The sequence below is a fragment of the Ptychodera flava genome, chromosome 5, assembly GCF_041260155.1.
Source record: "Ptychodera flava strain L36383 chromosome 5, AS_Pfla_20210202, whole genome shotgun sequence".
Lineage (NCBI taxonomy): Eukaryota > Metazoa > Hemichordata > Enteropneusta > Ptychoderidae > Ptychodera > Ptychodera flava.
In genome coordinates, this window is record NC_091932.1 from 23,410,246 (window position 1) to 23,425,395 (window position 15,150).

The 15,150-nt window shown below is 37.8% G+C and overlaps 2 protein-coding genes across 3 annotated transcripts in view; both read left to right on the forward strand.

Moving 5' to 3' along the window:
• Positions 1 to 3,951, forward strand: part of LOC139133589 (NXPE family member 1-like) — a 21,606-nt gene extending 17,655 nt beyond the window's left edge. Inside the window, exons 3-6 of the mRNA XM_070700322.1 lie at positions 1 to 327; positions 773 to 825; positions 1,533 to 1,645; positions 3,868 to 3,951. The exon at positions 1 to 327 is cut by the window's left edge and continues 237 nt beyond it. Of these exons, the coding sequence (XP_070556423.1) occupies positions 1 to 327; positions 773 to 825; positions 1,533 to 1,645; positions 3,868 to 3,951 (577 nt within the window). The remainder of the gene's footprint in view (positions 328 to 772; positions 826 to 1,532; positions 1,646 to 3,867) is intronic.
• A 4,167-nt stretch (positions 3,952 to 8,118) lies between these two features.
• LOC139133310 (NXPE family member 4-like) overlaps positions 8,119 to 15,150 on the forward strand; it is a 62,324-nt gene continuing 55,292 nt past the window's right edge. Inside the window, exons 1-4 of one of the 2 annotated variants that reach the window (XM_070699845.1) lie at positions 8,119 to 8,330; positions 8,781 to 8,993; positions 9,395 to 9,479; positions 12,257 to 13,630. In XM_070699845.1, the coding sequence (XP_070555946.1) occupies positions 8,234 to 8,330; positions 8,781 to 8,993; positions 9,395 to 9,479; positions 12,257 to 13,118 (1,257 nt within the window). In that variant the 5' untranslated portion in view covers positions 8,119 to 8,233 and the 3' untranslated portion in view covers positions 13,119 to 13,630. Of the gene's footprint in view, positions 8,331 to 8,780; positions 8,994 to 9,394; positions 9,480 to 12,256; positions 13,631 to 15,150 lie in introns of those variants that run through there. The other variant, XM_070699843.1, reaches the window with a different exon arrangement.

Here is a 15,150-nt window from a genome sequence, read left to right on the forward strand (position 1 = left end):
TATAAGCGTGCAATTGGTACACCCCCGTGAAGCAGTACTGTGGATTCGAAACGTCTTCAGAAACATCGAACGCAGAATCGACTGGCTTGGCCGTTTCGGAAACGGTACCTACACCGAAGAACGCAAGTGTTATGTGTCGGAAGGTAATTTCTGGAAGAACAAGTGCGAATACGCCAATGAGAAAGCTCTCGGAAACACCGTGTTCCTTTGTGAAAAACCGAAATTTCTTACTTGCCAGCAATTAGCAATTACACGAGGTCAAGCAGAAACCTTGGATTCATATGCCAAAGCTTACCTGCCTCCAGAGAAAGAAGTGTTTTTTCAGAGGTGAGACTGTGGCTACAATTTACTTACTTATCTCGTGAAATTAAAGAAGGTTTATTGGGGTCAAGCTATACCGATGACATAGTTCGAGCATGTGTATAATGTCGAAATTTAAATACACATGTTATATAGTGTGAGCTCTCGGTAACAGTGGATCTGATATTGTTGCATTCATCCTAACTTATTTGAGGTAAGGAATAACTCGAAAGTGTCCGACATAAAATTGTGCTCAAATTTTTCTTCAATGAAATTTTCGTGCCAAATCGACAATAAAAATCAGGGTGCACCGTGAAAAGTAAGAGAAACAATTACCAAACACTTTAATTTCTGATATTTGAAAATCAAAATTGCCCCAATCCCTATGATAACTCAATGGACAAAATAGGTTTTCGAACTTACACGAAATACTATTAAGTGTCGCTTTTCTTTGTCAATTTCTTACAAATAGTGAATACCTTGTCCAGTCTCTCTCCCGTGATCCATTACAGATCACAATAAAAGGTAAGCAGTGTTACCAAAACTTCAATGACTCTTCGACATTTCACCATAAAATATCTAAAGCATCATCAGATATCTGTCTATATATGTACGAGGTTACTTCTCTTTTACTACATCTTAAACGAGAGTGTCCGATAAAGTTGTGGCCCCTCGATGATGAAAATCGATTCAGGACAAAAATTCAAGTTAAATCTCGTCTAGATGCATTTAAACAAACATGGAAGCTGCATTAAAAGTTCAATCAAAGTTGCCCTATATCCATCGTAAACTTACTAAAACCTTGAAAATGTCAACGGTTAAAAAACATGGAAGTTAATGAAAAGTATCAAAGCATCAAAGCCTAAAACAATAAAACGTTTGGGCAAGTTGTTATAGGCCTAACATCAGCTAACTTATAAAGTTATAAACATGATAAGTTTGCGGAATGTTTCCAAATCGTTTGCTTGCTATCACCCGAAGGCGGGTTCTACGACTTCACTCATCGAACGAAACAGTAGTTCTACCAGTAGTTTGATGGTAGTGACATATAGTCAAGACAACGATAAATTTTACATGAAATAATGTCTTAATGTTCGTGGTTTATTATTATTACGGATTGAATCGAACTGAAGCATGTTGGACGATTTTGTAAATATGAGAGACGTCCCATTTCTTAGAGCAAACTTCAGTATATATTACTCATGCAGAATATCGTTTGATCGTGCTAACAGGGCACTACTCAAGCCACATCGCAGAAGACGTTCTGTCGTCGTGTGGAGCGGATCTTCCGGTGGCATCATCTTCAGACGGTTTCTGGGAGAACGACACCACGTGGACGTCACGTGTATGCAAAGCACGTCATTGGTCGCCGGATGAATACGTACGTGTCTTAGCGGGAAGTCGGTTTACTTTCTCGGCGATTCGACATTGCGTCAGTGGCACGACCTTTTCGGTAAAATCCTGGGTCAGCCCGTAAAAGGAGATCGATTTCATCGAAACCTAGAGATTCCGTCACATAACATCAGCGCTACTTTTATATTTCACGCAATATTGATCGGAAGTGTGGAAGTGCACTTCTGGTCACAAAAATTCGAAAGCGATATAATCGATGATATTTCAGAGAAACAATGCAACTCTGTCGTCGTTCTCAGCCTGACTTATCACTTTGCATCGTGGACGACAGCGTCGTACGTGGAAAGACTTCTGCACGTCCGGCAGGCACTTCTTCGTCTCAAAGTTCGATGCCCGGATATCAGCATCGTTCTGAAGAGCTCCCATCCTAGAGGACACCATACTAGTATGTCGTATATCCACAGCAGTGACTGGATTTTATTCGATATGAATAACATGTCCAGAAAAATATTTCACGGACTTGGAATTCGGTTTATTGACGTGTACGACATGTCACTTTCCCATTTTGCAGCGAATTCGGTGCATATGCCTCTTGGCACAGTTATGCGTCAACAAGTAGACTTATTTTTATCGTATGTCTGTTGAGAAGACACCTAGTTCCGATTTGTCCAATGCCCATGGTGTCTACTCGACGTACTGGTAGATAAGGAATGTCTGTTATAAGAAATTGCATTTCTTATGTAGGATTTGATCACTTTGCAATCGACTGTCAGCCCTTATTTTTCATGATGCTGACTTCATTACATCGCTTTCCATGACTGAACATTGTAGCCCAAGGTACTAGTGTCCAGGTGATCTCTCACAGACGCCGGCGACACCGAACTCAGCCTATATTAATATTCTGGGCTGAGTTGTTGTGATGATGTTTTTCGACGAATCGAAATCCGAGGGTGAATTTAGATATAATTGATGTTAAAATTTGGTCATTTCATGAATGTTTGCCAGAGTATAAATATTCGATGGACAAGCTAAGCTGACCACAATGCTGGAGTATGGAATAAATTATCAGTAATAATCGGGTGGGATAACGTCACAAAATTCACCGGTAATAATGACTTATTATATATATGTAATATATATATATATAATAATGAGTTATATATACACACATATATATATATATATATATATATATTATATATATATATATATATATATATATAATATATATATATATATACCGTATTCCTCCGATTATAAGACCCCGCTCGAGTATAAGACCCTCCCCCACTATTGGAGGATTTTCAAAAATGCTATACATCCGTGTATAAGACCTCTTCTTAGTTTTTGTATATTTCTGTCTGTCTGTCAGTCAGTCTGTATCTGAGTGTCATTTTGTTTGTGATCACTGCTCTATAATGCTAATGATGTAATAATAATCTTTGCAGATTAGTGCAAAGATAATGCCAAAGTTTCCCTCAGCGAACACTCGTACCGCGGGTAAAATAAAGCATCATAGTCAAAATCGGACGAACATCCAACGTGTAATCGACACTTCTCAAATACTCCTCACATATTCAAACGGATAAAAGCTTACTTGACCCATGTGATGAAGTGCTCAATTCTTCAATCAATATGTTTTTAAAAGGCCCGTTGTTCACCGACTGTGCACTTCAGGAAAATTCCCAGAAAAAATTAACTCTATCACTTATGCGAATATAAATGGCCAGTAACACATAAAGTAACCGAAGCGAAAGAGAGGTCTACAAAAAATTAAGCAATAACCCCCGCCGCTGGCAGGTATGCACGTGATTTTGGTACAATGTGCAACATACAGAACTTTCCAGCTGTATATCGCGAATTGGATCGAAATTTGGTATATACCTGCCTGCGGCTTGGATTATTGCCACTGTTGTATATAAAATTGTGTGTCTCCGTCGTCTTATTCAGGTACTCTCGTCTCTGTCGGCCCCAAATGCAGAAAACAAACGTCTGAGAGATCGAACGTCGGAAATTCGACCTCCCACCGGAGACCGAAGTACGTTGACAACACCAGCACACAGTATCCAACGACAACACACGTATACTTTCATTATCCGTGCATCAATTTTTCAAATCGGCTGCGTTGTAATTGAACCAATTCAGCTGTTTCGTTTAGGTAATCTTTCTCTGTCAGCTCAACAGTGTGTTCTGCAATGATCTTTTGATGTCCAGTTTGGCAGACGACAAATAGTGACAGTGCAAGTATGGCAGTGTGCCAAAAGTAGGAGGTGTGAGGCATTTCTGAAACGAGAATGAAAAAGTGTACACAAGAACGCCCCTCGGGCACAGATACTCGGACTCTCAAACTTTTACAATCCTATTCTGATATGCCACTTGTTCGGGTTCATTTAAAGCTTTTGGTGTAAGAAAACCTTTTACCGGCTTCGTTTTTCGAAATCCAAAATTTTATTTTTTTCTCCATAGAGTTAACATAGGGATGGCGGCCATTTTGAAATTTAAATATTGGTAAATTTTGTTTTATTTGTTTCTCTAGTACCAAAATTTGCACTTTGACCCCCGATTTTTATTCCTGATTAAGTAAGATAATGGCTGAAAGTTTCATTAAGGAAAATTTGAGCAAAAGTTTAAGTCTTTCACTTTCGAGGTGAATACTACCTTAATTAACCATTTATTTATTTTATTTACTTACAAGTATTACCTCCAAATTTCTCTGCAAACCAAATGCCCCTTCATCGGTTTTTGGTATTAACAATCTATGCTGTTGTCGGGGCTCGTCTTAATAGTAAAACTACTGAAACAGTATTTTAGCATAGGTGGAATGGGCTCTGGTTAGAGTAGAATGGTGCAGAGTAGCATATTTAGACACATATTTACCTGGTCATGAGAATATGTTACCCCGGTGTGCCGCGTGCCGTTTCTGGTAACACACGGCACATGGAGGTTATCGATGTTGTATAACACGCTCATGATGTGATATATTATGGTTTTTAATGTGATTTAACATCGTGCACTGCAACACTGTGACAAGTTTATCTTGCTATTTCTCCAAAACGTTAACAGTAGTGCCGAATTCTTCACAAAATATCCTCAGAGTACCTAGCAACATCCTTGGTTGCACTTGAATATTTATCGTCGATAAGCTCTTCAATTTCCTACTTTGTTGACATGGAAAATCTTGCTGTTTTAGACAGAGGATCGTCGCTCGTCCCTGGCGCATATCGAGTTCTGGTCACCCGCTATTATTTCAAAGCCACAGACGACACCACCCCTATGATTGTCACGTGACCGAGCACTTTTTCAAATTTGGCCAATTACTCTCTGACGTCAGAAATAACCCCTGATGTCACTTTTGTTGATGCAATAGGGACCAGTCATATCAATTTTCTCGACGCGTGATTTATTCTGGTGAATTGCTACACGGAATGATAAGCATGTGACATATTATAATATATATATATATATATATATATATATATATATATATATATATATATATATATATATATATATATATATATATATATATATATATATATATATATATACTGAGAATCTAGGAACTTGTAGTTGTCACTCTACAGGCTGTTTCATGCGCTAAGCAATCATCAGGATTGGTATATCCTGATTGGTTAATACCATCATGCTTAGCGCATGAAACAGCCTGTAGAGTGACAACTACAAGTTCCTAGATTCTCAGTATTACCGCCCTGCAGAAATGCATTGAGCACTATACTTTGCCTGCATTGACAAGCAAACCATTTCGTATATATATATATATATATATATATATATATATATATATATATATATATATATATATATATATATATATATATATATATATATATATAATCACAGAGGATACAATAAGGAAATGTTTCACAGAAGTGGAAAGGTAAAATTGTCATTCGAATAGAAATTAAAAGAAACAAAACCTGATTTTTTTTTCAAAGGACACTGTTATGTTTAAAAGAAATGACATGCTCTCAGTATCGATCTATACTCCACGAAAAGTATTGTTCCACTGGCGCCACGCTCATGTCAATTGTCACAGGAATGATTGATCGGCTCATATTCCCCTTCAGTAGGTCGCGTGGCAGCTTGACATTATCAGCAGAGCACAAGGCAATGATAATAAATGGAGACAATACAATAAAAAGGTACGGCAGGCGAACTTCATCAAAGGTCACGGGGTGGTCTAAAGCTTACGCAAGTTCTCTGCAAAACCATGATGGCAAAACTAGTTAAAATAGTTTTGAAAAATCTATATCAAATATAAATAGTCACCATTGCTGTTATAATGTTGGCTCTAAATTCATTAACCGAAATCAGTACTTTGTTTGAATATATCAGTATACACTCGCGTTGATATTTTTGTATTTGAAAACATAACTATATTTTATCACAGTTGTCTTTCTCAGATAGCACCAAACGCATCTAAATTGGTATAAAATGTTTGAAAATTGCCGCACAAAAGAGTGCACTCTCTCTCTTCTCCATGAAGACAACATCTTGGCTTGCTGTGCAGCACAATAATTGTTAAAATGAACCAAAAATTTCAGGAAACTTACTAGCTCATAAAAATCTGTTTGCCGCCCCCAGTGAGCTTAACTGAGAAAATTCCTTTGTTCTGATATTGTTTAGTAGTGATGTCAGCGCCCGATTGTTAAAAGACTCGGTAATCTCTTGATAAGTGTAACGTTTATATTTGTCCTGCTTATTTTTTCATTTCCATCGGCTACCGTAAATTGAAAGTATATCATCAGGTTCGAGATAAAAGTGACGTCCAACTGTATTTTTTAATAGATAGGCTTAAATCTCTGGGAAAAAGTTAGCACTTGAAAACTTTATAATAAAGTTGTACGTAGTTATGGAAGACCGGTGACGACATGCAACATGCGAGTTTTTAAAACTGCGATCTGCGATTAGGGTTAGGGTTAGGGTTAGGGGTAAGGGTTAGGGGTAGGGGTAGGGGTTAGGGTTAGGGTTAGGTCGCAGATCACAGTTTAAAGACGCACGTCGCATGTCGCAGGTCGTGACCGGTCTTCCATACATAGTTAACAGGTTTGCTTTGCATTTTGTCCACATTTTTGCAAACCACGTACTGCACGGGGAGCACTGTTAAATGAAATTTCCCGCGATTCGTAGTAAAGCGGGAAATGATTGTCTCTTTAGTGTCACGTGTGTAGTGTCATCCAATTGGACGTAGGAGTATAAGGGAAAGCAGCTGTGGGTTTGTTTGGGGGCGATATATGCATTGTGTATTCAGTCTAACGCTTAACTCCCCGTTCATCAACATTACTTCTTCTTTATCAAGTTCTTTAACGATGATACCCGACATCACACCGTAAGCATATATAGCATTTGCATTTGGGCTCAGGGTTCAAGATTTTTCACCCAATACAGCGGTTTTAACTTTGGTTTTTCCTGGACGGACATGCGCTTTTTCGAAAGTTTTCGGTACTGAAATTTTGTCTGGAATTTGAGCACTTTTAAATGAAATTTCCCGCGGTTTGTAGTAAAGCGGAAAATTATTTTCTCGTGAATGACACATGTGTAGTATCATCCAATTGGGTGTTGGAATGCAAGGCAAAACAGATGTGGATTTCTTAGGGATTTGTTCGAGAAGAAAACATTTGTTTTATTTTTGTGTGTTTCGTTCATAATAAACGCGGACGCAGGGCCATTTTGTGAGCACCGTATGCAATGCAATTCAATTCAATTCAATTACCCATACCCCACTTATGCCTACATATTTCGTCATTCGTGTCTCTACACGGGGTCAAAATTAGACGCACTGCAGGTATTATGATGAGCTCTATTACACACAGGTGACTGCACAATGACACTGATAAAACTTTAATTTCGGTACTAGCTGTTTTCATCGCACAGGTTTATTCCCATGACCGCCAGCTACCTTGTACTTTTTATCGAATGTTCTTAGGTATTACTTAGTCTGAAACATGCATTTCTCAGGTTCCTAATTCGCTGGGAGTTTGAGAACACTGCCGTGGAATCGATTTGTTTTCACATTTTTTTGTATTGCGTGAACGAAACAAAGTTTGTTTGATGGATGCTCATTGGTCCCTAATTGTCACCACGCCACCAAGTCGCTCCTATTATATGACCAATGTGTTGTTGTGTACTGTAAATCTGGAACTATAGCGCGGGCAAACGACACAAGTCAAGTGAAGGAGTTTGTGCTCTACCCATAAGGTGAAAAGTATATGATATCCCAAAGCACGATGCCACGTCTTAGTTTAACTAATTCATCTTCAAAGTATCATTACTAAATGCTATTACAACAGTGAATATAATCCTGCTCCCTAATGGACTGAAATGGAACAAGTGAACAGCGCGTCTCAATCATTAATCTGTGAAAATTGCTTTTCTTCAATGGACCTGGAATTGTTGCTGTAAGACTTCGCATTTACAAGCTTGAACATTAAGGAAAGGAGCATCGTACATGTGAAATGATATACACTTCGAATGATTTTAAATTTAGTCAAATACAAAGTAATGGAATGAAAAAAAATTATGGTTTCTTTCACTAAACTTAGGAATCACCTGTGACAATATGACTATGCGTCAAAACAACGGCACAAGCACTGTGAAAAACAACACCATTTATTGCGACTGCCAACCAGGTTACTCTGGACTTCTATGTGAAAGCAGTAAGTATCATTTCTTTCATTTCTGCTGTTGCACTATCAGTTGCATTGTCCGATGAAGAAAATGATAAAATTGAACACAGATGCAGCATCTTATAAATGCCAGTATTTGGACATTTCAAAATGTATAATGCAAATAATTATTAATGGATAAACGTTATGATTGTAATATTGTTGTAATATATGTTGATTGTAATAACATTATTTAGGTGTGGCTACATCAATAAAATTTTCGCTCAAGAAGAGTGGCATACAGGTCGGTAAATAGGGCGAATATGATGATCTTAAAATAATAACAATTTCAAAAGAAAAAATTAAAATGACACCAACAGGTCTAGACTGGGTGACAAAAATGATATGAGTACAATTAATAGACATAAAGACAAAAATTGAACAAGAATCATAAAAACATACGTTGTCTATGCGTCTGCCATTATATTTCTTACCCTCTAGATATAACTACAGTGTTAACGCAGCCGACAAAAAAGACCACTGCAGTAATCACAAGATTTACCAGACCCGATCAACCACGAGTGTCTCCTTCGCCATCAAGCCTTAGCAACCCGCCGTCGACAAATACACGTCCCGGAGTCTCTCCAACAACGCTCGATGCACGGTCCACTCAAACTCGAGCATTTGACAAGAGTATGGGCGATAAATCTCAAGGTGAGTCATTAATCAAGGAATGTAAAATCACGAGAGAGAGAGAGAGAGAGAGAGAGAGAGAGAGAGAGAGAGAGAGAGAGAGAGAGAGATTCACTGTTCTGATGTACATCTCCTCTCTGGGACATTTGTCATTCACTGGTAAATGGAGATCTAACACCGTGACAATAGTCTTCTGCATTCACTATATTGCGCACATTGCCCCTATAATACTCAAAACTGTTTTGCATGCCATGATAACAGAAGAAAAAAGAAACGTTGAAAAACCATTGAAAGGGACCAATTCAAAACAACTACATAACATAACTTTCTTATCAGCATAATGCGATGTTACAGTAATTAAATTAAAATAAGACTTAATATTCTATCCGATCTAGTATTGACTTTGCCTTATCTTCATACAGCAAGTATTATTGGTGGTTCAGTCGCTGTTGCCATGGTATTGCTTATTATTGCTGTCATTGCTGTCTTCGTTATCTGCAGAAAAAGGTCAGTACAAGTAATCAAATTTAGGAACAAGTTTTCATTTTGTGTTTGTTTGTTTGTTTGTTTGCATGTTTGACGTTAAAGAATATAGGGCGTATACACGGCGTTTTGCAATAAGGCATTTTCTTGACCCCTGCACACGACCTTAGGGAGCCGTCATTATTTACGGCATGAGTGAGGGTGGGGGATGGCGGAGGAATTTCAGTTCTCAGTTTGCCAGAGACTGAAGACCAAAGAATATGCAGGAATGGAAATGTGTGACCTTCTTGTGCCATTTCTCTAGCTGCCAGGTTCTAATGAAAAGACTGAATACGGTATGGTTAAATGTCAAATGGTTATTGAACTGAAGTAAATTAAAATATATGTTTCTATGATAATAAATGATGAATTCACAACAGTTCAGTTTTGTCCTAGATCCTGTGAAAAAATTGAGAAATTGATGTGTGCAATGGTGCAGTCTTGTGCAATCTGAGATGTGTTTTTGGTTTCTTTTACTAGTAAAACTGGTAGAATACCCTCAGGGGAAAGCAGAAGAAGGGTATTCTCCTCCCGCATCGAAAATTGTGAGAAATTGGTGTGTGGACTGGTGCAATGTGAGAGGTGTATTTCGCACAAAAAATTGAGTAGCCCCCTTCTTCCTTTCCACATTTTGAGCAAACACGCCCATTAAGGTTTCAATTTTTTGAGTAGCCCATGACGGCTCCCTTACATCCTGTGCAGAAGAAGAACCACCACCACGGGTCTATTTCGAAACAAGTTATTTTATGTATTGACGTTGCTTATATATCCTGGTCTTTGAGTGGTAATAAGTATCCGAAATACATGATTTTCCTGCAAGAAAAATTGAATTTCACTTGAAAATATGCCAGCGCTGTTGGACTTAGGTTCATTGAACTGCGGAGATGTTAGACAGCGGTTCATTGAATTGCGGAGGTAGACTAATACAAAAATAAAGCAGGATATTAGGTCATGTGACAGCCATCACTATGGCCAGTGTAACAGCCATCACTATGTCCAGTTTGATTCGTTGATAAATTTTAAAATTCTAGTGAGAGTACGGTAATAAGAATAGTAATATAAGTAGTATAAACAACTATCGTCCGATAGCATTATCGAACATTGCCCTCTAAGATAATGGAAGTTGTTATTTTGAGTAAAATTGAGTCGTTTCTAGAAACTTCGCCTTTCCAGTTTGGCTTCAAGAAAGGACATTCAACTGATATGTGTCTTTTCGTTTTAAAGGAAGTTATCAACTACTATAGGAAACATGGAAGTAATGTCATTGTAACTTTCTTAGATGCATCTAAAGCATTTGATCGAGTAAATCATTGGTCACTTTTAAAGAAGTTGAGTTCCCGAAAGTTCCGATCTTTATTGTTAGATTTCTCCTTGTTTGGTATAGAACTCAGTGTATTTTTATTCGTTGGGGCGACTGTGTTTCATCTGGTTTCACAGTTTCTAACGGTGTGAAACAAGGGGGAGTTTTATCACCAAAACTCTTTAATGTTTATGTTGATCAGTTAAGTACACGACTTACAAATTCTTTAACAGGGTGTTATGTAGGGGTTGCTTCATAAACCACCTCATGTATGCTGACGATATTTGTTTGTTGAGTCCCTCTGTCAAAGGGACACAGAAGCTGGTAAATATATGTAGTAATTATGGTGATATTTACGACATTACTTTTAATACTGGAAAGACTGAATGTTTATGTGTCACTACTGACAAGGCAAGTACTGTTCGTTTGCCCACGGTATATCTTAATGGTGTTAAACTTGTTTTCGTAGAGAACAAAAAGTATCTTGGTTATATATTAACAACCCACTTCAGAGACGATGCTGACATTGAACGACAGAAAAGATCGTTCTACGTTTCAGCTAATATGCTTCTCAGGAAATTCTGCTCATGTTCTTTTGATGTTAAATGTATGATATTTAAGATTTATTGTCATCAATTGTATGGGGCACACCTCTGTTTAACCATACTGCCAGTGCCCTGAGAAAGTTGAGGGTCGCCTACAACAATGCGGCTAGGATATTTCTAGGATTTGACAAACGGAGTAGCGCAAGTGAAATGTTTGTTACCAATAATTTGTACAACTTCGATGCACTTCGTAGAAAACAAATGTATGGTTTTATGACACGCTTATTGAGAAGTGAAAATATGATCGTTAGGCTGGTACATGATCGTCTTTATTTCATCTCTGATATTTGTAAATTGTGGATCGATTCCCTGTACCTTTGATTTTGTCTTTCTTTACCAACACAGAAAATCATATTTTTGTAATGCTTTAAGAAAATTTTTCTACACGTGAATCATGTATTATATGGACTGATTTAGTCCGAAATAAAGTGAAAAAAAAAAAAAGAAAAAAAAAATTATAATAAAAACGTCACACCTCTAGCGCTAAAAATTACAAACATTCATCAGATATTTAGTGTTTTCATGGCAAGGACGAGACATCGCTAGAATGAATTTAAAGACTTGTTTTGCCGGAATTATGTGGATCTCGATAAGAATGGGACGAGTACAATTGTTGAGCGTGCGCATTGCAGGCAGTGACATATAATCCCCCATTGAGGTTACCTAAGTCTGACTTTTACAAACGGGACAAGAACATCCCAGTCTCATGTTTGTCATTTATGCAACAAAAATCTTGTAGCCTGTTACTGCAGTACAAATTTTAACCAAAATGCCAATAATCGAACTTTAATACGACAATCTGAATGCCCCATTTGTCCTTTTGTTTCAATTGCTCACCACTTGTATGGCGTTTTCAGGTCGAAGGCTCCTGGGAGGAAAAATACGAACAATGAAATGACGAAGTTTAATAATCTAAGCTACGAAGACGTGTTGGAAATCAAAGAGTACCAAGTTACAAATGACAAGCAAGGGACAGATGTATTCCCTGGTAACAGTGGAAATGATGTCTATTACTCGAGTATTGATGATAAAAAAATCGCCAGAGATGGGGGCATTGTCGACAAGGCTTCTTATAAGACAAGCAATGACACAGATGAAAGGGCAGCTTTCAAAATCGGCTTCGTTGAGAATGTTGCATACGAGGAGAGCATGGCCCAAAACGAAATAGATAATATGAAAGAAGGATTCGTAGATAACGTTGCGTACGAGGCGAGCATTGACCCGGATAAAGGCAATACTGGAGGTGGTTTCGTTGATAACGTAATGTATGAAGCCACTATTGACCCGGATCAAAGAGCCGGCGCTGGCGCCAAAGACGGGTCATCTTTCGTTGACAATGTCGCATACAAGACTAGCACGGAACAAGAGGAAAGAGATAATGTTGAAGACGGATTCGTTGATAATGTCGCATATAAGATTAGCATGGACCGGAAGGAAAGAAATAGACCCTCTGAAGGTTTGGTTGAACATGTAGCGTATCCACCCGCCACGGGCCGAGATGACGGACATAGCTCCACAGACGGTTTCGTAGATAACATTGTATATGAATCCAGTATTGGCAACGATGAAGAATCTACCACTGCAGAAGGTGTGTGTAATAATGCCGGGGAGGCTGCTAGTATGAACAAAGATCACGGCAATCGTTCAGAAAATGGAATTGTCGAAAATGTTGTGTATGAGTCAGCAGAAAACGACGAAAATAACTACGAGGAAATATGAATGATATATTTTTTGCTGCTTGTTGACAGTAGTCAGTCTGTATCTATAAATCATTGCTTGTTTAGCGATATCTCCGAGAGACATTGATTTTAAATTGCTAGCGTTGTTTTTTCGCGTGGGAGGAGTTAATATTTTAGAAGATTTTAAACTTCTGTAGGCATATGAAGATAAATCATGTATTAAGAAAGGCTGTCTCTTTTGAATACGCTGGACGTATTATGCGGCAAAAAATGATTTACTGCATACGTCAATGTTGTTTTTTGGTAATACAGTGATTTTCAATCCGGGTCAACCGTGGCTGCCGCCTTCAATCACTGGCTTTACCACAGGCTCGATAATCATTTCAATTTGGGGAGTTACCAGTATCATAAAACCACTGTGTTTGTCTTTGGAGAAGATCGTATTGGACGAAAGTGCTTATGCGAACGTAATATGCGATTATTTAAAAATAATATATTTTTGAGTGTTTTCGTTCTGTATGTGGAATACATTTTTTTTATTCCTTTCCCGAATCATACCGATGTGCCTCGTGATCATCTTATCAAACAGCACGTACGCGTGTTACGTGCGATATCATTATGGATAACTGAATGTCTGTCCGACTAGAATTCGTGTGTCAACAATAACATTGTATAGGCACAATGCTTCTTGCTGGCAGGGCTGACACTCCGTCGTCAAATACACTATAACGAGAAGAATGGGAAGATTTCTTCTAATGACACGAAAATAGTTGAAATATTATCCACACTTTGAAGTATTATAATTTTCCTTGAATTAATATACTCAAGATTGTAAAGGTAACATGGAAAGACAATCATATTAAAGTTATCTCGGGGACTGTTTTGCCATAAAATATCTCCACCATCGGTTGTGGTCACAACAACTTCCTCAAACTATGATAATTTATGGATATCAGATATGAGGCACACACGGATAATTGTGTTAATATATGACATGTGTGTTTTCCTAAACGAGCGAGCCCCAAGTTGGAGTGGTCGTGGGTTATGCGCTATAAACAGTATTCTTTGTACAACTCTTTCGGAGTGACAATGGTTTGTCTTCATGGCCTTATATTCATATTACTAAATCTGCAAATGCCTACTCTTTCTGTACGGATACTTTAGAACCATACGATTATGCCTTCCCACGACGTCGTACGATAATAAGTTGTGCCTAAACTTAATTTTAGCTCTGAAAAAAGAATCCTTTGATCGCAGATCCTTAAAGTGTCTGCCTGTCATGTTTTCTTCTCTGTAACATCGATAAGGTCAAAGTTTCAAGATAACAATTTATGAGTAATCAAGTATCAGATATGTCATCGCTCTAGCGAAAACCTTTAAACAATTAAATAATGTGATTTCCTGTCTGAGATACATCTTTATCACAATTTTCACAAGTAGTCCTGTTTGAGCAATCACGCATTTCATTGCTCCAGGGCAAAACACTAATAATATATATTTAAAGGGAGCGAAACCATCGTTGATTAATCTAAACACATGGTTTGACCTCACAGATACACTGTAAACGTAATTCGCCATGCAGGCGCCATCAACTATGTAACAGACAAATTTTTCAGTGGAAGGACTAATCGTGATTTTATGGAAATCAGCTCTATGCAATTTTTTTACGAAAGTTGTTGCTGTGAACAGACTAAATGTGCCATTGAGAGTGAAATACCGTACGTGTACAATATTTCGCTATCGAGTAATGAGTGATAATCATGAGGTGGAATAATTTATCACTCTCGAAAGGTAGCTAGCATAAACCTTTGTTATATTGAACAAATGTTCGCTATTCGGAGCACAGTCATTGCCAAAATGTTCTGTCAATATTACGAGACAAGACAACATAAGAAGGTAGCCTGGCTGTTATATTAAGCAAAAGTGTTTTTCATTTTTTAATTTTCTTTTCTCCGATATTTCTTATAAAATTGTTGTTCCATGAGTCAGTCACAGTGACTTAAGTTGTTATTGTACTTTACGAGAGGGCAAAATTCTTTCTCTTAGTCTGAGTATTTTCAGTCAATCCACAC